The sequence below is a fragment of the Abramis brama genome, assembly GCF_963993115.1.
Source record: "Abramis brama genome assembly, chromosome: 10".
In the NCBI taxonomy this organism is placed as follows: Eukaryota; Metazoa; Chordata; class Actinopteri; order Cypriniformes; family Leuciscidae; genus Abramis; species Abramis brama.
Window position 1 is genome coordinate 4,298,487 of NC_139972.1, and position 23,846 is coordinate 4,322,332.

Genomic DNA, 23,846 nt, shown 5'->3' on the forward strand with positions numbered 1-23,846 from the left:
TTTTTTTTTATATATATATATATATACAGGAACCAGATGCCACTGAGTCCTGCTGACTTCAACATTCACATGAGTCTCTGTACATGAACATGGTAAAGTTAAAATGAAAGCCATTTGAAAATGAACACCTTGGAAATGAAAGGTATGTACAATGTTTTTAGGAATATCAGAAAGGTCTCTGTCTTTGGCTCATTGTTTTCAATAGTGTGCTTTTTTGTCATTTGTTGTGTATCTTTGGATTATGTTGTGTTGTAAATAAATCAAAACAATCAAAAAGCCATTCTTTTTTAAATCTCCTCATTCTTTGTGCAAGGTTGCTCAAAAAGACAGGGCCTGCTAGCTCCTAAAACCTGTCTTTCTCAGGTGTGAAAACCATACATATTAATGATGTGTTTACGCCTCTTCGCATAAAGCTTTCTTACACAAAACACGTCTTACAAATTTTAAATCAATATATTGTCTTATCTGAATGAGCAGTCAGGATGATTTTCACATAGTTTTGGAGCAAATATTCTAGGCTACGTGATACAATTTTCAAAAGTCTTGTGAAGAAATAATCAGTATGGGTTTCATGGCCTTATTTCAGTGACAATTTTTTTTTGTATTTTCACAAACCAGGCATAAATGTCATTATCTCAAAACTACAAACTTTTACATACATGCTGCTTATATATTATTGTAGCAGAGTTTTTGCTAAATACAGTGTAATCAGACTTTAGCCATGAAAATGACACAAGTAACAGAAATAAGCACAAATGTCAGAGCATGTCAGAACACCTCCAGGGCCAGAAAACAGCTCAGACCCCAGAGGGTTAAACAGACATCAGTGGAAAGTTTGTTCAGTCGGATGTCAATGGCAAAGAAAATAAAACGAGGCATGTAGCTTATTAACGTTAACTGACAAGAGAGAGATAGAGAGCGAGCGAGCACACTTCTGTTGAATGCTCTTGATTGCTGATCGTTCACTCAGCACATGTTATTTGGATGAAAACTAAATCGTATATGTAAGTAAAGTAAAACATGAACTGTTACCTGATTTAAGTATAACGCGTGGTTTCCTACATTATTACAGGACGTGTGCAGGTCAAAAAGTTCCATGAACGCAAACATCCAAAGTGCGCGCCCCGCAAACCAGCGTCTCAGCGCGCGAATAATGAATTAAATTGTCTTTCACGTATTGCGCTTGTACGGACGAATTCACACAAAATTATGCAAAAACGCCCGTCTCAGCAAGTATCCTATAGTAAACAAAGTCGGTTATATCTCAAATGAACGTAGCATGTTCAAATGCGGTCCGTGCGTTCGGTCTTAAAGGGGCAGCAGTTTGATAAACCTGCTTCTGTGTTTTAATGTTAATCAAACAAAGGACAAAGAAATACTCACTGCTCTTGACTTAATAGGCTACCCTTTTCAACTTTACAAAAATATCAATCTATATATAATTTATACAGTAATGAATATGCTTTTTTTCACATTTGATTACTTTATTCAAATTTCTGTACCTGTTAGATCTACCTGAAAAACTCTAAAAACACTTTATTTCATTTGTAGCCTTTCTTTGTTCTATTGTATTTATTTGTAATTCGATTGTTTGTTCTTATTGTGTCACTGACTGCTTACTTGTTTTAAATTCACATTAATTAGGATGGTAGTTTTTGTTGTAGTATCAAGATTGGATTAAATAATTGATATTTCACTGGTTTTGACAAACATTTGAACCGCTGACCCGATCCTCAGCACTGAGCCCTGCTGAGCAGCTCTAAATATTTGCTGTGGCTATTAAATGAAAGATAAAATATGATAGAGCAATAGAATGAACAGTGACAGTAACAGAAGCTCATACAATGCATTTTAGCAGGCTTAATTAAGCATAAATAACTGAAAGAAATATATATTTGATGAACAAATTAAGCCAACTAATATGATGTATATTCTTTTGGTTTATCTATTAATACATTTAAAAATTACAAATGCAGTGAAAATTCAGGTATCGGTTACGGTATCGGTATCGGCGAGTACCAAAAATCAAAGTATCGGTATCGGACTCGTTCTGCAAAAAGTGGTATCGGGACATCCCTATTACTAATTACTTTAAAGGTGCCCTAGAATGTGAAATTGAATTTATCTTGGCATAGTTAAATAACAAGAGTTCAGTACATGGACATGACATACAGTGAGTCTCAAACACCATAGTTTTCTCTTTCTTATTTAAATCTTGTTTTTGAAAAACACCCCTGAAAAACAGGCGAATCTCCACATAACACCGACTGTGACGCAACAGTCGGGATCATTAATATGTACGCCTCCAAAAATTTGCATATGCCAGCCCATGCTCAGTGCCAGGCGAAACTGCGCAGCCGAATCATCAGAAGTTCTGCAGGTGAAGAAACAAGCAGGAGGAGGATCATAGGGAAAATGGCAGATCTATCTATAATCGGATACCGCTACAGTTTAACCCTCTGAGGTCTGAGCTGTTTTCTGGGCCCTGGAGGTGTTCTGACATGCTCTGACATTTCTGGTTATTTCTGTTACTTGTGACATTTTCATGGCTAAAGTCTAATTACACTGTATTCAGCACAAACTCTGCTACAATAATATATCAGCAGCATGTATGTAAAAGTTTGTAGTTTTGAGATAATGACATTTATGCGTGGTTTTTGAAAATACAAAAAAAAATTCTCACTGAAATAAGGCCATGAAACCCATACTGATTATTTCTTCACAAGACTTTTGAAAATTGTATGACGTAGCCTAGAATATTTGCTGCAAAACTATGTGAAAATCACCCTGACTGCTCATTCAGATAAGACAATATATTGATTTAAAAATTTTACGACGTGTTTTGTGTGAAAAAGCCTTATGCGAGAGCTCATTAATATGTAAGCTTTTCTCACCTGAGAAAGACAAAGAACCTCCCCTAACGGCCCTATTAGGAGCTATCAGGCCCCTATCATTCTGAGCAACCTTGCACAATACTGTAAATGAGGAGATTTAAAAAATAATGGCTTTTAAATTGTTTGGATTTATTTACAACACAACATAATCCAAAGATACACAACAAATGCCAAAAAAGCACTTCAAAGACAGAGACCTTTGTGCCATTCCTAAAAACATTGTACATACCTTTCATTTCCAAGATTTTCACTTTACCATGTTCACGTACTGAGACTCATGTGAATGTTGAAGTCCTCAGTGGCATCTGGGACCTGAAAAAAAAAAAAAGTGAACATACTGATATCAAGAGAAAGGCCTGCACGATTTTGGAAATAAATATTAGATTTTTCTGGTTAAAATTGCTTTTTAAAATTCACAGAATACACACACACACACACGTTTCCAACGATATATAATATAATGAACACCAGGTTTGTTGTGCCTTGTAGGCATAAGGTATATGCGCAGTGCGGATAAAATAATAATAACAATAAATAACCTATAGCAGCCTATAAATCTTCCAAAAGAAGCTAGAGAAAAATATATTGATTATCATGTTACTTCAAATGTTTCCATCCGTTATGATGATATGAAATGAGATAATAATAAAAACATGAAGCCGTTTGGTGCGTTTTGCTTTCATCCAAAATATGATACATTCAAACGCGATCGCTTGCAAAATATGATACATTCAAACGCGATCACTCTCAAATATAAAACATTATGGTTACCATAAACATATCTATGTTTGAGCAGATATCCACAAACACAGTAAACACATATGATACATTCAAACGCGATCGCTTGCAAAATATGATACATTCAAACGCGATCGCTTGCAAAATATGATACATTCAAACGCGATCACTCTCAAATATAAAACATTATGGTTACCATAAACATATCTATGTTTGAGCAGATATCCACAAACACAGTAAACACGGGTCTAAATATTATAATATTCCCCATATATCTAGCAACAGTTCAGCTGCAACGTGACATTTATGCAACAATAACAAACTAGGCTATGTAAGAATTTCTTACCTTATCTTTCTTGTCTTCAAATCGCGTTCTTCTTCTTCTGAGGTAGCCTAAATCCAATGTAAGCTCAGGCACGTCTTTCAAACTCGACGAAAAGTGAAGTGAAGTGTTTTGTTGTTGAGGTAACGAGCGCGTTCGCGTTCCATGTGGAGATTTGCATGTGAATATCTTTTGCGCGAGTAGGCGTGGCCAAATTAACTGTAATGAGCAAGCGTTTGAGAAGCTGGACATCTTGTTGGTTTTATACAAATTACTTAAACAGAGAATATTTGTTTTCGTTTTGAATCCGATCATTTAAAAGTACACACTTAAATGTTTATAAAGGTATATGGCTCATAAATGTGTGACAAGTATTCGCTGAGTTTTGTTTCAGTTTATAGACGTGCTCAAGAAAAAAAAGTTCACCGCGACGGAGAGGCAGAACGCACACCCTGTTTATTTTCTTTATTTTACAAAAGCACAATGTTTTGATTTGATTGTAAGTGGACACATACAAAAGGAGAAATATCACAGATTCTTTTTTTATATTTCTTTTTTCTGTATGACCATAAATGATGGAGTAATTTAAGTTTATAGTGCTACAATGTGGAGAAAATCCGGCAAAACGCGTCGGCGCGTTTGTCGACCTCAGAGGGTTAATTCGAAGTTGTTAGTTGCTCTGCCCATTTCACCACGGACTGTTTTTCTAACCTGGAACAATATCAAGCAGCCAGGCTTCTCTCGGCGTCTCAAACGGACGAAGGGGGGCGATTTCAACTAACGTTATATTCCCGCAAGCGGTAAGTAGTGATTTTATTAATGATAATTTACACAGTGTTATCTAGATCCAGCGCGATATTGTTTTTTCCTCGAGAGACATCGTGGCTTGCAAACGAGCAAACGAAGCATGGCAGTTGCTCAGTGTTTGGATGTACAAATGAACACAAAAATATTTTTTTAGCTCCTTCATCCGAGCCTCTGGAGAACCAGTGGGTTATGTGAATTTCTGATGTGTAATTGTTCAAGTTCAGACAGATAATCTTTCTCTGATACTGTTTATGCATCAGTAAATCACATTGCAGTGATAAGATCTTCATTCACGCGATCAACAGGCTGTCATCTGCTCAATGTTCATCACTGCAACCTTTTATGTGATGGGAATAGATCTAAATACTTAAAAAACTTCTCATGATTTGTTAATCCCGATAGCTGTAATAGTAAAAACGTATAAAAGCTGTAATAGTAAAAGTTTTCCAGATAGCTCTACATTAATGCCAGATATTTCATATGCAAGCATGTCAGCCAATCACAGCAGTGGGCAACAACACTGAAGTCTCACAGCAGACACGCCCCTTCAAACAGAGTGTTCAAATCAGGGGATGAAATCAGGCTAGGAAATATGCCTTTTATTTCTAAATTATAACACATTTTGATCTAAAAAACATACTAACATTATAAGGGCACCCCAGGAAACATTATAAAATAACTAGAAAAAAAGTTTGTTGAGACAAACTTTAAGTTGGCTTGAGAAAGCCGGACCAGAGAGTTTGAAAAAGTTAAAAGTAGTTAGAAGTTTAAAGTAGTTTAAATTTTGATTGATAAATTAGTTAGAAAGAAAGAAAAAATATTAGTTAGAAAGAAAAAGATAGATTAGTTAGAAAGAAAGATTAGTTACCACTTACCACGATTTACCATAGTTTACCATGATTTACTATAGTATACCACGATTTACCATGTTCAAGTATAATTTACTGATTCTAGCATGATTTACCATAGTTTACCATGATTTACCACGATTTACCATAGTTTACCATGATTTACTATAGTATACCATGATTTACCATGTTCAAGTATGATTTATTGATTCTAGCATGATTTACCATAGTTTACCATGATTTACCACGATTTACTATAGTTTACCATGATTTACTGTAGTATACCACGATTTGCCATGTTCAAGTATAATTTACTGATTCTAGCATGATTAACCATAGTTTAGCATGAATTACCATAGTTTACCATGATTTACCATAGTTTACCATTATTTACTATAGTATACCATGATTTACCATGTTCAAGTATGATTTACTATGATTCTAGCATGATTTACCATAGTTTACCATGATTTACCATAGTTTACCACGATTTACCACAGTTTACCATGATTTACCATAGTTTTTTAGTTAGAAAGAAAGATTAGTTAGAAAGATAGATTAAAAGAAAGATTAGTTAAAAAGAAAGACAGATTAGTTAGAAAGCAAGAAAGCAAAAAAAGGTTAGAAAGAAAGAAAGAAAGAAAGAAAGAAAGAAAGAAAGAAAGATTAGGTAGAAAGAAAGAATGAAAGATTAGAAGGAAAGAAAGAAAGAAAAAGATTAGAAAGAAAGAAAGAATATAAGAAAGAAAGAAAGAAAGAAAGAAAGAAAGGTGGATTAGTTAGAAAGAAAGAAAGAAAGAAAGAAAGAAAGAAAGAAAGAATGAATTGTGGATTAGTTAGAAAGAAAGAAAGAAAGAAAGAAAGAAAGAAAGAAAGAAAGAAAGAAAGAAAGAAAGAAAGAGAAAGAAAGAAAGGTGGATTAGTTAGAAAGAAAGAAAGAAAGAAAGAAAGAAAGAAAGAAAGAAAGAAAGAGAGAGAGAGAGAGAGAGAGAGAGCAAGAAAGAAAGAGAAAGAAAGAATGGTGGATTAGTTAGAAAGAAAGAAAGAAAGATGTTTATTGATATTTGATCATAGTTTACCATAGTTTACCATTATTTACCACGATTTACCATAGTTTACCATGATTTACTATAGTATACCATGATTTACCATATTCAAGTATGATTTACTGATTCTAGCATGATTTATCATGGTTTACCATGATTTACCACGATTTACCATAGTTTACCATGATTTACTATAATATACCATGATTTACCATGTTCAAGTATGATTTACTGATTCTAGCATGATTTACCATAGTTTACCATGATTTACTATAGTTAACCATGATTTACCACGATTTACCATAGTTTACTATGATTTACTATAGTATACCATGATTTACCATGTTCAAGTATGATTTATTGATTCTAGCATGATTTATCATAGATTACCATGATTTACCATAGTTTACCATGATTTACCACGATTTACCATAGTTTACCATGATTTACTATAGTATACCACGATTTACCATGTTCAAGTATGATTTACTGATTCTAGCATGATTTAGCATAGTTTACCATGATTTACCACGATTTACCATAGTTTACCATGATTTACTATAGTATACCACGATTTACCATGTTCAAGTATAATTTACTGATTCTAGCATGATTTACCATAGTTTACCATGATTTACCACGATTTACCATAGTTTACCATGATTTACTATAGTATACCATGATTTACCATGTTCAAGTATGATTTATTGATTCTAGCATGATTTACCATAGTTTACCATGATTTACCACGATTTACTATAGTTTACCATGATTTACTGTAGTATACCACGATTTGCCATGTTCAAGTATAATTTACTGATTCTAGCATGATTTACCATAGTTTAGCATGAATTACCATAGTTTACCACGATTTACCACGATTTACCATAGTTTACCATTATTTACTATAGTATACCATGATTTACCATGTTCAAGTATGATTTACTGCTTCTAGAATGATTTATCATAGTTTACCATGATTTACCATAGTTTACAACGATTTACCACAGTTTACCATGATTTACCATAGTTTACCATGCTAGCATGATTATCATGTTGCTAGCATGATGCTAGAATTTTTTTTTACCATGTTGCTAGCATGGTTTACCATGATTTACCATAGTTTACCATGATTTACCACGATTTACCATAGTTTACCATGATTTACTATAGTATACCATGATTTACCATGTTCAAGTATGATTTACTGATTCTAGCATGATTTACCATAGTTTACCATGATTTACCATAGTTTACCATTATTTACCACGATTTACCATAGTTTACCATGATTTACTATAGTATACCATGATTTACTATAGTATACCATGATTTACCATGTTCAAGTATGATTTACTGATTCTAGCATGATTTATCATAGTTTACCATGATTTACCATAGTTTACCATGATTTACCACGATTTACCACGATTTACCATAGTTTACCATGATTTACTATAGTATACCATGATTTACCATGTTCAAGTATGATTTACTGCTTCTAGAATGATTTATCATAGTTTACCATGATTTACCATAGTTTACAACGATTTACCATAGTTTACTATGATTTACTATAGTATACCATGATTTACCATGTTCAAGTATGATTTACTGATTGTAGCATATATAGATAGATAAGGTTTGAAGATAGATAGATAGATAGATAGATAGATAGATAGAAAAGGTTTGAAGATAGATAGATAGATAGATAGATAGATAGATAGATAGATAGATAGATAGATAGAAAAGGTTTGAAGATAGATAGATAGAAAAGGTTTGAAGATAGATAGATAGATAGATAGATAGATAGAAAAGGTTTGAAGATAGATAGATAGATAGATAGATAGATAGATAGAAAAGGTTTGAAGATAGATAGATAGATAGATAGATAGATAGAAAAGGTTTGAAGATAGATAGATAGATAGATAGATAGATAGATAGAAAAGGTTTGAAGATAGATAGATAGATAGATAGATAGATAGATAGATAGATAGATAGATAGATAGATAGATAGATAGGTTAGAAAGAAATAAAGAAAGATAGATTGGTTAGAAAGAAATAAAGATCGATTGTTAGAAAGAAAGAAAGATAGATTGTTTAGAAAGAAAGAAGGAGATTGGTTAGAAAGAAAGAAAGATAGATTGTTAGAAAGAAAGATAGATTGGTTAGAAAGAAAGAAAGATAGATAGATAGATAGATAGATAGATAGATAGATAGATAGATAGATAGATAGATAGATAGATAGATAGAAAAGGTTTGAAGATAGATAGATAGATAGATAGATCGATAGATAGATAGATAGATAGGTTAGAAAGAAAGAATGATAGATAGATAGATAGATAGATAGATAGATAGATAGATAGATAGATAGATAGATAGATAGGTTAGAAAGAAATAAAGAAAGATAGATTGGTTAGAAAGAAATAAAGATCGATTGTTAGAAAGAAAGAAAGATAGATTGTTTAGAAAGAAAGAAGGAGATTGGTTAGAAAGAAAGAAAGATAGATTGTTAGAAAGAAAGATAGATTGGTTAGAAAGAAAGAAAGATAGATAGATAGATAGATAGATAGATAGATAGATAGATAGATAGATAGATAGATAGATAGATAGATAGATAGATAGATAGGTTAGAAAGAAAGAATGATAGATAGATAGATAGATAGATAGATAGGTTAGAAAGAAAGAAAGATAGATAGATAGATAGATAGATAGATAGATAGATAGATAGATAGATAGATAGATAGATAGATAGATAGATAGGTTAGAAAGAAAGAAATAAAGATCGATTGTTAGAAAGAAAGAAAGATAGATTGTTTAGAAAGAAAGAAGGAGATTGGTTAGAAAGAAAGAAAGATAGATTGTTAGAAAGAAAGATAGATTGGTTAGAAAGAAAGAAAGATAGATAGATAGATAGATAGATAGATAGATAGATAGATAGATAGATAGATAGATAGATAGATAGATAGATAGATAGATAGATAGATAGAAAAGGTTTGAAGATAGATAGATAGATAGATAGATAGATAGATAGATAGATAGATAGATAGATAGGTTAGAAAGAAAGATAGATAGATAGATAGATAGATAGATAGATAGATAGATAGATAGATAGATAGATAGATAGATAGGTTAGAAAGAAAGAAAGATAGATAGATAGATAGATAGATAGATAGATAGATAGATAGATAGATAGATAGATAGATAGATAGATAGATAGATAGATAGGTTAGAAAGAAATAAAGAAAGATAGATTGGTTAGAAAGAAATAAAGATCGATTGTTAGAAAGAAAGAAAGATAGATTGTTTAGAAAGAAAGAAGGAGATTGGTTAGAAAGAAAGAAAGATAGATTGTTAGAAAGAAAGATAGATTGGTTAGAAAGAAAGAAAGATAGATAGATAGATAGATAGATAGATAGATAGATAGATAGATAGATAGATAGATAGATAGATAGATAGATAGATAGATAGATAGAAAAGGTTTGAAGATAGATAGATAGATAGATAGATAGATAGATAGATAGATAGAAAAGGTTTGAAGATAGATAGATAGATAGATAGATAGATAGATAGATAGATAGATAGATAGATAGATAGATAGATAGATAGATTTAGAATGGTAGTTTAATTGAGTCTAGGGCTTCAGAGAATTTAGATTTGAGATTTTGGTTTGTGCACTAATGGGCCACCGTAGTCTTGGCTCAATTTGAGCAGTCTGCAATGAAAGTCTATGGGATTTTTATGATTTTTAATATTAATTTTTAAGAAAACCGTAACTCAAACCAGTCTGAAAAGATATAGCACACCAAGTCAGAACAGTATGAAGGTCTGACCCGAGTTTGGAGTATGTAGCTTGAACGGTCTAGGAGGAGTTAGTGTCCCAAAATTTGCGGTCAGAAAAAGAAGAATAATAATAATAAGTTTAAATAGGATTTCAGTAAGTTGGCTTTCTCAAGCCAACTTAATAAAATAATCCATTCTACGGCACCTTTAAGTTTATTGATTTACTAGTTTCAAATATAAAAATGCATTCTCAAATGTTGTCTCTCAACTTAATTGACAAGAAATAGCCGGGATTTACAGCGTTTGAAAAAGAACCGGAAAAGAGTAAGAAGTAAAACAAATTTTGGATAAACATAACATTCACAGAGCTGGTGATACAATTAAACCTCCTCCTCGCGATTAATCACAGAAACAAAGTTAATTTTTTTAATCGATTGACAGCACTAACTAAAATACTTAAATCTCACAGTACAAAACGTGATAGCTGCTGATAATACTGAAGGAGCTTATATATGTATACAGTGATAGGCCTCGTATTCCTATAGGTAGACGTGTATCAGCTGAGAGTCACTGATGCGAGCTTGACTAACGTGACCTGCCAGAACTGAAGCTACGCTTAATGTTTAACAATGCAAGGAGAAAAAGTGTAAGTTACACTTACACTTTTAAACAGAGGTGAACTAAATTAACAAATTGTAATCTTGTCAACTACCAATTGTTTTATTGTAATGAATGTAATAATAGTTTGATTCCCCTATTCCATCGTGATGTTACTTTATGAATAAATGAATGTGAATGTGTCACGTATGATCTTACTGTAGACTCTCCAGTTTACATTCAGGATTCTCCAGTCCAGAAGAGAGCAGCTTCACTCCTGAGTCTCCTAGTTTATTATATGACAGACTCAGTTCTCTCAGGTGTGAGGGATTTGATCTCAGAGCTGAAGCCAGAGCAGCACAACCTTCATCTGTGACACCACAATCCTTTAACCTGTAGAGAACAATGACACAGTCTTCACACTCTCAGATCAACAGAGACTTTATTATCAAAGAGAAACCAATAACATAAGCTCAAATCACCATGGTAGATTGTTTTAAACATTATTTTAAACAATTATTTCAATATGACAGTGAGTTTGACTGTTATCCTAAGAGATTATGGCTCTATGTGAAAGAGAAAGATTATATAAAAACTGATAACAAATTAAAACTTTATATCACATAAAACTATAGACAAATTGTAACAGAAGAGGTTAATCTTTTAGCTCAGGTCTACCTCACAATCGTTCTTAAAAATTGACTTAAATTGGTGTAGACGGCTATGAGAAGAAAGGAGGGAGTGGGTGGGGCAGGGCAGGGCAAGGCAGGAAAAATAAAATGTACAAAATAAAATTATATGAATGTGTTATTCCTCACTGTGCTGAGATTTAGTGTGTTTAAAGTAAAGAGTGTTAAATGTTGATCGTGATTAAAAGTGTATTTCAGCGTGACTATCAGTACTGCAGTATCACCTTAATGACGAGCAGCACATGTATTCAATCATTTACAGATCAATCACATGAACTCACAGCAACAGGAAGAAAGACAGTAAACGCTTCAAACAGGAAAATATTAATTTTCTTATATCATATGAACAGACAATGATATTAAATTGATGAATAGTAAATGTTATTGTTGTTTCAATAGTTTTGCTTGTAATTAATGTAATAATAGTTAGTTTCCATGCATTTTATACCATTTTGATGTTTTAAAGTAATTGCAAAATTCACAGTGACTTCACAGTTTCAGTGTCAAGTATGATCTTACCCCAGTGTCTTTATGGTAGAGATGATCTTACCACAGTTCCTCCAGTTTACAGCAAGGATTCACCAGTCCAACAGAGAGCAGCTTCACTCCTGTGTCTCCTAGTTTATTCTCAGACAGATTAAGTTGTCTCAGGTGTGAGGGGTTTGATCTCAGAGCTGAAGCCAGAGCGGCGCAGCCTTCATCTGTGACACCACACTCACTCAACCTGTAGAGAACAATGACACTCTTCACTCAGTAGCCCATATACGTTTTAAACCTTTGATGCGTATTATCACACCAGTGTGATTAGAACATTCAGTGCATCACATGATCAGCTGCTAAATGTCAAATGTGCTTTCGCAATTTGGCTTCCTACTTCAGTGCTCCCTTCTCTTCAAGATGCCTCAAACATTCACCACTCTATCATGGGTAAGCCGCTGGGAAAAGGAACCATCACTCTTCACATTGGTGCTGGAAGGATCTACCCCCGACATCATCCTGGGACGCCTATGTCTTCAAGTGAATGACCCAAACATATACTGAAATACTGGAGAGATCCTTACCTGGGGAATGGAATGTTTTAAATCATGTCTTCATCTACCCAAAAAATCGTACTCTTGTATTGATCAACTCTCCATCAGTGCTGGCGACCATCAAGAGCCCTGTTCAAGACTGTAAGGTGGAGATTCCAACTGAATGCCGGGTGTTCTAGGATGTGTTTAGCAAATCACCACCTCATCGGCCATGGGACTGTGCTATTGAGCTGCTGGGGCCAAGTTACCAAAGGGTAGGATCTACCCGCTATCCATTCCTGGGCAGAATGCCATGGAGGAGTATGTAGAAAAGGCACTGCGTGAGGCATACATCAACCATTCTACATCCCCTGTCGCTTCCAGTTTCTTCTTCATGACAAAAAAGGACAGAGGCTTGAGGCCTTGTATTGACTATCGTGCCCTCAACAAGAACACAAGAACTAACTTGTTTATTCCTACCCTCCTTCCAGAAGCCTAAGATCCAACAACCAGGCTTTGCTGGTAGTCCCTAGCGTTAGACTCAAGCATAGAGGGGAGAGTGCATTTGTGGTGGCAGGGCCACGACTCTGGAACATCTGCCTCTAGAGATTAGAACAGCACCTACCCTGTCTGTCTTCAAGTCTCTGTTAAAAACCTACCTGTTTTCTTTAGTATATTGATTTCTTCTCTAAGGTTGGTTCTACTATTTTATATTTAAGTCACCTTCCATTTTCCAAGGATTCATGAATGAGGTGTTCCGGGATTGTCTATATTGCTTTGTGATCATCTACAGTAGTCAACATTTGAAGTGGATCAAAACTTTTTATCAAAGCTATACATTAATTTTGAACAGTGCCCGTTCTTGTCTTAAGAAAAAAATTATTGACTTTTTTGATCCACTTCAAATGTTGACTACTGTACATCGATGACATCCTGATCTAGTCCTGGAACAAGGCAGACCACATTGCACAGGTCCTCCAACAGCTGAGAGAAAACCATCTCTATTTAAATATAGAGATGTGTGAGTTTCATCAGTCATCTATCCCTGATTTCTAGGCTACACCATTGGCACGTTGGGAGTCAAGATGGACCAGGGGAAGGTAAAAACAGTCCAAAATTGGCCACTCTTCCTTGAGAGCGCAACAGATATTATTTGGATTTGTTAACTTTTACGGTTGATTCATTGAAGATTTTAGTAAGATTTTCCCACCACTCACCACCTTGCTCCGCAATAAGCCCAAGTCTCTGTCCTGACACATCCACCCACTGCCACATCCGCATTCCATCAACTCAAGGAAGCTTTCACTACCACCCCCACACTGAAACAAATTGCCCTTCATGGTCAAGGTAGATGCCTCCACATCAGGCTGTGTTGTCTCAGCAGCAGGGAAATCTACTCAAGCTCCATCCATGTGCCTTCTTTTCAAGGAAGTTTCCCCCAGCGGAGCAGAACTATGACATCGGCAACTGTCAAGATTTCCAGATTTTTGTTTCAGCTCTGCCCAAACTTCAAATGGCATTTAAAATTTGAAGGACGCAAGAGTACAACTCATTGAGCTTTACTGTTTTCATTTACTTCTGTTTGCAGAGGTACAGTGAGGAAAATAAGTATTTGAACCCTGCTATTTTGCAAGTTCTCCCACTTGGAAATCATGGAGGGGTCTGAAATTGTCATCGTAGGTGCATGTCCACTGTGAGAGACATAATCTATAAAAAAAAAATCCAGAAATCACAATGTATGATTTTTTAACTATTTATTTGTATGATACAGCTGCAAATAAGTATTTGAACACCTGAGAAAATCAATGTTAATATTTGGTACAGTAGCCTTTGTTTGCAATTACAGAGGTCAAACGTTTCCTGTAGTTTTTCACCAGGTTTGCACACACTGCAGGAGGGATTTTGGCCCACTCCTCCACACAGATCTTCTCTAGATCAGTCAGGTTTCTGGGCTGTCGCTGAGAAACACGGAGTTTGAGCTCCCTCCAAAGATTCTCTATTGGGTTTAGGTCTAGAGACTGGCTAGGCCACACCAGAACCTTGATATGCTTCTTACAGAGCCACTCCTTGGTTATTCTGGCTGTGTGCTTCGGGTCATTGTCATGTTGGAAGACCCAGCCTCAACCCATCTTCAATGCTCTAACTGAGGGAAGGAGGTTGTTCCCCAAAATCTCGCAATACATGGCCCCGGTCATCCTCTCATTAATACAGTGCAGTCGCCCTGTCCCATGTGCAGAAAAACACCCCCAAAGCATGATGCTACCACCCCCATGCTTCACAGTAGGGATGGTGTTCTTGGGATGGTACTCATCATTCTTCTTCCTCCAAACACGTTTAGTGGAATTATGACCAAAAAGTTCTATTTTGGTCTCATCTGACCACATGACTTTCTCCCATGACTCCTCTGGATCATCCAAATGGTCATTGGCAAACTTAAGACGGGCCTTGACATGTGCTGGTTTAAGCAGGGGAACCTTCCGTGCCATGCATGATTTCAAACCATGACGTCTTAGTGTATTACCAACAGTAACCTTGGAAACGGTGGTCCCAGCTCTTTTCAGGTCATTGACCAGCTCCTCCCGTGTAGTTCTGGGCTGATTTCTCACCTTTCTTAGGATCATTGAGACCCCACGAGGTGAGATCTTGCATGGAGCCCCAGTCCGAGGGAGATTGACAGTCATGTTTAGCTTCTTCCATTTTCTAATGATTGCTCCAACAGTGGACCTTTTTTCACCAAGCTGCTTGGCAATTTCCCCGTAGCCCTTTCCAGCCTTGTGGAGGTGTACAATTTTGTCTCTAGTGTCTTTGGACAGCTCTTTGGTCTTGGCCATGTTAGTAGTTGGATTCTTACTGATTGTATGGGGTGGACAGGTGTCTTTATGCAGCTAACGACCTCAAACAGGTGCATCTAATTTAGGATAATAAATGGAGTGGAGGTGGACATTTTAAAGGCAGACTAACAGGTCTTTGAGGGTCAGAATTCTAGCTGATAGGCAGGTGTTCAAATACTTATTTGCAGCTGTATCATACAAATAAATAGTTAAAAAATCATATATTGTGATTTCTGGATTTTTTTTTTAGATTATGTCTCTCACAGTGGACATGCACCTACGATGACAATTTCAGACCCCTCCATGATTTCCAAGTGGGAGAACTTGCAAAATAGCAGGGTGTTCAAATACTTATTTTCCTCACTGTATTGGCAGAAGTAATAGTAGAAGCAGTAGTACAGTAGTTGCAGTAGGTTGATAACCATAAAAGGTAGATTGAAACAAAACAAATAAGCATTAATAGAAACAAAGGTATTATTTAAACTAACATTTGGGTCATTCTATGAAAATGTCCATTTTTCTGTCCCTAGCCTTTACAGAAATATTACATTTAAAAAACACTTTAGGGTTACAATTTCTTTACATTTTAAAATAAAACAATATGTTATTTGAACAATTACACCCTCTTGAGCCATCAATGTGGCAATATTTGATTTTTATTAATTATATAGAATTTCAAGCACCACAGAAGTGCTCGTCCCCACAGTCATGTACAGAGGGAAAATGCTTTATTTTGAGGTCAATAACAGGTTTTTACACCATTTAAAATACAATAATGTATACATAACTATTAAATATATTATGTACATGATATATATAAAAAAATTGCAGAATAAATATTATAAAATTTATAATGAAAGTAGTGGTCCCCTGGAGTTGTGTCACTGGTGTTACCGTTAAACAAAAATCTCTTATTTTGAAATAAAAATCACACCGATGACATCACTTGACTTCCTTCTGCCAATTTCCTGAATATCTATGAAGAAAAGCCCACGGTAGATCCACTGTCTCTTTTCAGTTAGCAGAAATCTTCTCATTTATCTCATGATTTCATATGAAGCTTTTAGTTGAAGTCACTGGTATGACCTACTTTACTGTTAGGTAATTGTAAAAAAACTACAATACAAATGGATTAAACTACTTAATTTAGTTGGTATACCATGATTGACAACATGTGGTTTGTTACCTTGCAGCAGCCATTTTGTAAAATATTTTTTTCATGAAAATTGTCACTGGTGTTACTGTCACTGGTGTCACCTTTCTTATGGGTAACACCAGTAACACCAGTGACTTCCATTTAAAGATAAACTTTATTGTGTCACTGGTGTTACTGTCTTTTTTTCTGTCACATTAAATGCAATGTCACATGTGACATAGTAATAATGTTACATCCATTTTATTCTGCTACACTCAAAAGTTAAGATTTAAAGGATTACATCATTACTTGATTTTAACTTGATTTTAACTTGATTTTAAATGGTTTTCAAATATTTTCATTGTTATAGCAAATAGATGGTAGCGCAGATGAACTAACCTCATTCAAGCACACTTTTAACAAACCTGATTAAAATAAATAAAACATAATCTCCTTATTTGTTGCATTATTATTATTTTTCGCTAACTCTGTCTACATGTGCTGAAAAAAAATTGAAATAATATTTCATAAAAACCTTTAATATTGCCAAAAAAGTAAGGTAACACCAGTGACAAAAAAATGGTACATGCGGTCTTTAAATAAATGTACAAAAAATATAAAAAATCATTAAGCTGTAATTTATGCGTATTCATAAAGTCAAAGGGTAATCTAATAATGTGGTGTAAGTTTAAATGTTAGAAAAAGAAATCAATTTTAAGACATCTTGCCATACCAAAAGTGGACGTTTCTGTAGAATGACCCATTTAACTCATTCACCATCACCATATTAGCTATAATCAACTAAATCAAATGCCTTGACAATAAATTATAAATGTTAATAAACTTAAAGCACACCTTTCAAACTCAAATAATTGCTCAATAAATTGTATTATTTTGTGTCTCATTTGATTGGGTGGACCAGATGTCAATCTAAGTGGGCCAGTGGAACCCTGCACTAATGTAGCTTTTGCCACAGATGTGATGTGATGAGAGTGGAGATGAAAGTAATCAGCTTTAGCTTCAGCTATCAAACACATTAACTGCAATACTGTTGAATGTCATTCATGAAAAAACATTATATGTTAATTACATTCCAAAACATTCTGATTTGGTCTCAATATGAACTATCTAAAAACATATATCTCTGAGCCCCAGAGCATGTGACTATCAGAGAGATGATCTTACCTCAAAATCTCTAGTTTACAGTGAGGATTCTCCAGTACACCAGAGAGCAGCTTCACTCCTGAGTCTCCTAGTTTATTCCAATTCAGATTCAGTTCTCTCAGGTATGAGTGGTTTGATCTCAGAGCTAAAGCCAGAGCAGGACAACCTTCATCTGTGACACCACACTTAGTCAACCTGTAGAGAACAATGACACACTATAGCAAACTTGGTTTGCAACTTTAATAAACCAGTAGTTACTTAAAAAGTTCAGGTAACTCTCAGAGCATGCATGAATAGAGGAAAAACTAACAATTCTTGAAAGAAAACAAAAACAGGCATAAACAGGTTAACAAACAAATGTATCAAACGTGATGAAATATCAAAAATACAACAAATCCCAAGTCTTCTCTTGAACCTCAATGGGCAATTACTCCATAAATGACTTAACCTGTTAAGCTGCAACCCCACTTTTGAAAAATCCTAAGAAATGACATACCCAAACTGAAACAGATACAGTTCAAGAACCCTTTGTACTAAAAGCACAAGTATGATCTCATTTGAAAGCTGACAGCTGTTAGTTTATTGTAAATGTAGAATTATTATTGTCATAATGAAAAAAATTGTTATAAATAGCTTCAAAGTCTTGTAAAGTTATTAGAAATTGATTTTTATGAAACATCTTCATGAAAATAAAATTGAAGTTGGCACTGTAGCAATCTAGAAATGCACTGCAGCTAAAGCCACATGTCTGACCATATTATATTTAAAATATGAAGATAAGTCTAAAACTGTATTTAGTTAAATGTTTTTCAAGATCATGTCATATGACTTTATTTTGATTAGACTCTAAAATGCTACTGATGTTTAGTCATCATCTATTCAGTCTTTTGACTCTATTGTTTTGTGGTGCAAACGAGCCCCATTCAGTGTCAGTCTCACCTGAACACATTCACACCTCTCCAGCCTGATTATGGCTCTAAATATGCATTTCTTTTGTCTGCATTATAGTTACTAACGACTGGCTATTCACAGGCTATTCATAGGGTTTCAAACCCTAATTTATTTTATTAAAGTTCTCACTTCACATTTGAAACTGTATCAAATGCGCTTCTTGAATAAAGAAACATTTCAGTAAGCATTCCTATTTAGAAAAAATCATAAAAGAATAACTTCTAGGTGGCAGGTGCACCTGGGGCTAGCTAGCATGTTAGCTTAGCACACCATCAATACACGACCATTTATGATATTAAAACCATGTTTGTGCTCCAAACTTACTTTATAATGCAAGTCGAGTGTTTTAAATAATCTTCTGTGATCTAATTTGGCTTCAGATAAAAAAATCAGACAGAAAATGTTATTTTATAGTATTCTGTGCGATGATAAAGTCTATATCGATTAGCATTACATTATAAATATAATCTATTATTATGAAAATACCTGACATGGCTTGAAGAACACAGGCAAATCAAATATCATTGCAATCATGTTTATTGTCTTCAAAACATCTTTATCTGCATGTTACATCCATTACAACGATCTCTGTTAGCTGTGTGTGTGTTCGAGGCTTCCTGGAATGTCACATGATCATGACTATTATTGTGCATATAGCGCCCTCAGGCTATTGGTATGAATTGAAAACACAGCACATTAGAGTACCAAGCGCTCATAATGATTTCATCGACGCATTTGGGTAAAAATTCAATAAATATTATTCCTTTCTATAGAAATATGATGTAAATCTATGAGAATCTATCAATATTTCTCCAAATCGGCACATTTTTTAGCTTCATTATGACCATTCAGAAAAAGAGTTTTTTTCTGAATGGGAGCGCGGCTGACGCTCATAATTCATATTAAAGGTATCGACTCATTTTTTCATTTCATAACTCCTGACACAAATTAAGACATAACTGTCACTATAAGTTTCTCAGAATACAATAGTGGTCAAAAACTGAAACTTGAGTCTTACATCTTTTTAATGATGTATAGTTTGTCAAGGTATAACATTAAATCTGACAGTAACTTTGAACTAAAAAAAAAAAAAAACACTTCAGTGCGCGGGCGCACTGGCAACGGTTAACAGGTTAAAGACTAAAAACACCAATCTGTAAACAGTCCTCAAAAACATTAATTCACCAAACGTTCTGTTTGGTTCAAACAGTTTTTCAAACTACAAGAAGTTTCTGCACCAAACATAAAGGTCTCATATACAAAAGTCAGAGAACTTCAATTAGGACCTAAAACCAATTGAATCATACATATACTTTTTTTTTTACAGTATTTTATCTTCCTTCATTTTTGTAAAATAAGTATGCAGTTTTCTCTTATCCTTAATATAGCAGTGTCACAACACTCTTCACTCTCTCAGATCAAAACATACAGGGCCACATTTCCCAAAAGCATCATGTAAATATTTTTATATGGGATAAAAACAGATTCCGGTATGTTACATGGATTATGGTAATTCGTATGTAAATTACCGCAGGTGTATGCTTGGTAACACATGGCACTGATGAAGGGTTGAACCCGAAAACGTTTTGCACAGCTAGCACTTTTTTTTTTCTTTTCACTTTTTCACTTTATTTGTGGCCTCTGGACAATAAAATCCTGTGAGCTTTTTGGCCTATATTTGTGAGCAGATCTTTTTTCTGATTCTTAATTATTCAGTAAAATGATATGTTATTGCGAATATAATTGTTACTTGTTCATCATTGTGTCAGTGTTTTATTCACTGATTTAAGTTAGCTTCTTTGCATAAAGAAAAATATAGTGACGCTCTGTAGAGCAGTTTGTCCATTTAGGGCTATTATAGAAACATAGTGGCACAAAATGGCCATTTCAATGTAAGGGGACCCGCGGTGTATGTAGATAGAAATGGCTCATTCTAAGGTAATAAAAACATAACGGTTCATTATGTAAGGTCTTTATACACCACTGAAAACATAGTTATGTATATTATATTGCATTTCTGTCAACAGATCCTCCTAAATATTACACAATGCACCTTTAAGTAGCATTTAAAATGGTTGTAGATCTTGAGTGCTCTGAAATAATCTTAATCAGAAAGAGCTTTATTGCCAAGTATGTTTACACAGACAAAGAATTTGTTTTGGTGACAGAAGCCAGCAGCCATATCACCCTGTAGCCCAAGACTAGTTGCCCACTGAAGCTAAGCTGGGTTGAGCCTGGTTACTACCTGGATGGGAGACCTCCTGGGAAAACTAGGTTGCTGCTAGAAGAGGTGTTAGTGAGGCCAGCCGGGGGGCGCTCACCCTGTGGTCTGTGTGGGTCCTAACGCCCCAGTGTAGTGACTGGGACACTATACTGTCAAAAAGCATCGTTCTTCAGATGAGCCATTAAACCGAGGTCCTGACTCTCTGTGGTCATTAAAAATCCCATGGCACTTCTCGTAAAGAGTAGGGGTATAACCCCGGTGTCCTGGCCAAATTCCATCCATTGGCCCTTGCAAATCATGGCCTCCTAATAATCCCCATCCATTGAATTGGCTTTATTACAAGTGGTGAGCGCACTGGCGCCAGTGTACTGTGGCTGCCGTCACATCATCCAAGTGGATGCTGCACACTGGTGGTGGATGAGGAGAGACCCCAACATGATTGTAAAGCGCTTTGGGTGTACAGTAGTACATATGAAACCGCTATATAAATGCACATTCATTCATTCAGAAGAAGCTTCCACTACACAGAAACGACAACAGTATACAGATAGTAAAATAAGACACATATATGTGTGTAGTGGTTGTAAATCTTGAGAGCTCTGCAGTAATCGTAATCTGCTTGTTTGTGTTGGAGACAGACTCAAGCAGTCACCTGCAGGTCAACCGCATAATTACGCCTGAATTTATTACATTTGATGTTATGATGCTTATGCAGCGTATACTTTGTCCATGTACTGTTCAGCATGTACTTTCTGAATAACACAGAGAGAAAAGGTGCAGCTGTTGTGCTGCCTGTGTGCAACCGTGACCTCTGATAAGAGAGATAGGTGATGCTCAACTGCTCAAACCGTGTATATATGCTTGTAACCATATGAAATGTATTAGAATAGAAATGTATAATTTAACCAGAGCAGAGACATGATCAATAGAGCTGGATTAAAAATATTGATTTCCTAATTTTAACAGATCTCTCTTTTAATGAACTGATCTCAATCCATAAATCCATAGAATCAATCTTTTAGTCTGTGCTGTTTTCAGTTTATGCGTAAATAAAACTTAACGAAACATTATTTATAGCACGGCACCGCCTCCGTCCAATAAATCGCACAAAGCTTTGTGCTATGTTACTTTAAAAACAAAAAAAGTCTCAGCTTTCAAATTCTGTCAAATTTATCAAAAAATTCAAACAATAAATGTGGTTTTGATGCTCATTAATGTGGCGTGACAGATCGCTGTAGCACCTCAGTTCATGAGCATGAGTGGACAAGTTATTTTTTCCTCTTTACTTCTAGAAATAGCATGAAAGAAACATGAATGAATATTAGAATCACTCAAACGCCTCATCTCACAGCAGAAAACATATATTTCCTTCAGATGAAACATATTAGCTAAAACATAACGGAAAGTAAACAGAAGCAGAAAGTAATTTTAATCATGTCTCAGTTTGAAAAAAAAATGAACAGAAACACATTTACATTAATGCTCTTATAATAGAAGCCTGGAAGGTCAGATAGCTGGAGGGTTTAAATTCTGAAGTGTGACACTCATATTTTTTGTTAAACCATTAATTTATATATTTTTTTAAAGTAAGAAATATTATAATGTTTTAACAGTGATGATTGCTCTCAGTGTTACTTACTCAGCGTATCTAGTTGCTGTAACCACAGGTAGCAGCTTCTGAAGAACTTCATCTGCTGTATTTTGTGCTTTCAGGGTGATAGATGTGTTACTATTTGAAAATAAAAAATAAGTTAATTATTAATGCTAAAAAATAATAATCATAATTAATAAGTAAATAATACATTAAATACCTTCCTAAATATCCTTCAAATATTTTTTTCAATTATATAAACACTGCTTTAAAAATTACATTAAAAAACAAATAGTATCTAACTGTAGAATCTACTAAACATATTCAGACAACACAGATATGTTTTTCTTTTTCTTGTCAATGTTGCTGTGGCATGTCTATTAGTCTGCATTTACAGTAAAACACTTAGTGCACAGGTCTATTTTGACATATCAGAATTTTTTGTCCCGTCATTTGCTATGGTTATCACTATGTCTCCTAGCCATGTCTCCAACCATCGCAATTTCAGGAGTGACTCACAGAACAATAATTTAACGGATTCACTGCCACAATCAGACATCCCACCTCTCTGTAGTTCTGAGTCTCCCATATATTGATATTGGGTGCTCCTCAAACTGAAGGCTGCATCCTAGTGAGGTTGTGTCTTTCCTGGTCAGGTCCTTCTGAGGCTTGTAGGCTCGAATCCTCAGCATTAAACACTTGAATGAGACAGTCTAGTAAGTGTGCATGGCTATGTCACACATTTTCCCGCCCCCACGGCACGGAAATACTATTATTTGGAAAAATACTTTGTATTAAAAAATTGTATATTAACTGGCTTTTTTATTAATGCAATGTCTCCCAGTGTCTTACATTATTGGAAGTTTAGTGTTAAGTGATTAATTTACACCAAAACAAAAGATAGCATGTATACCTTCATCTCCAAAAATATTATGTTTGTCTTACATTTCATAATGCACTCAGATAATCTCAGTGCCATCTTGTTTTCCATCAGTTCTATTTTGTGAATTGGAATGTGTGCAAAGGATTGTGGGTTATTGAAGGACACGAAGGATACACTTGATGCATCCTTCAAAGTGAGCTGAATTAGGGATGCAAAACCAAAGCTGCCTTCAAGGGATCCTTCAAACTGAAATGGCCTTCAGAGGCGCTTGATGACGTGGCAGCCGAGATATGCAGCCTTACTAGGACACAGCCTCCCTTTGAGAAGTACCCG

The 23,846-nt window shown here is 34.9% G+C and overlaps 1 protein-coding gene across 1 annotated transcript in view; it reads right to left on the reverse strand.

Annotated features, from left to right (window-relative positions):
- LOC311091354 (NLR family CARD domain-containing protein 3-like) overlaps positions 1–23,846 on the reverse strand; it is a 39,173-nt gene that overhangs the window by 11,167 nt on the left and 4,160 nt on the right. Inside the window, exons 7-10 of the mRNA XM_084127270.1 lie at positions 22,679–22,768; positions 17,886–18,059; positions 12,275–12,448; positions 11,255–11,428 (exon numbers count right to left, since the gene is read on the reverse strand). Of these exons, the coding sequence (XP_083983396.1) occupies positions 11,255–11,428; positions 12,275–12,448; positions 17,886–18,059; positions 22,679–22,768 (612 nt within the window). The remainder of the gene's footprint in view (positions 1–11,254; positions 11,429–12,274; positions 12,449–17,885; positions 18,060–22,678; positions 22,769–23,846) is intronic.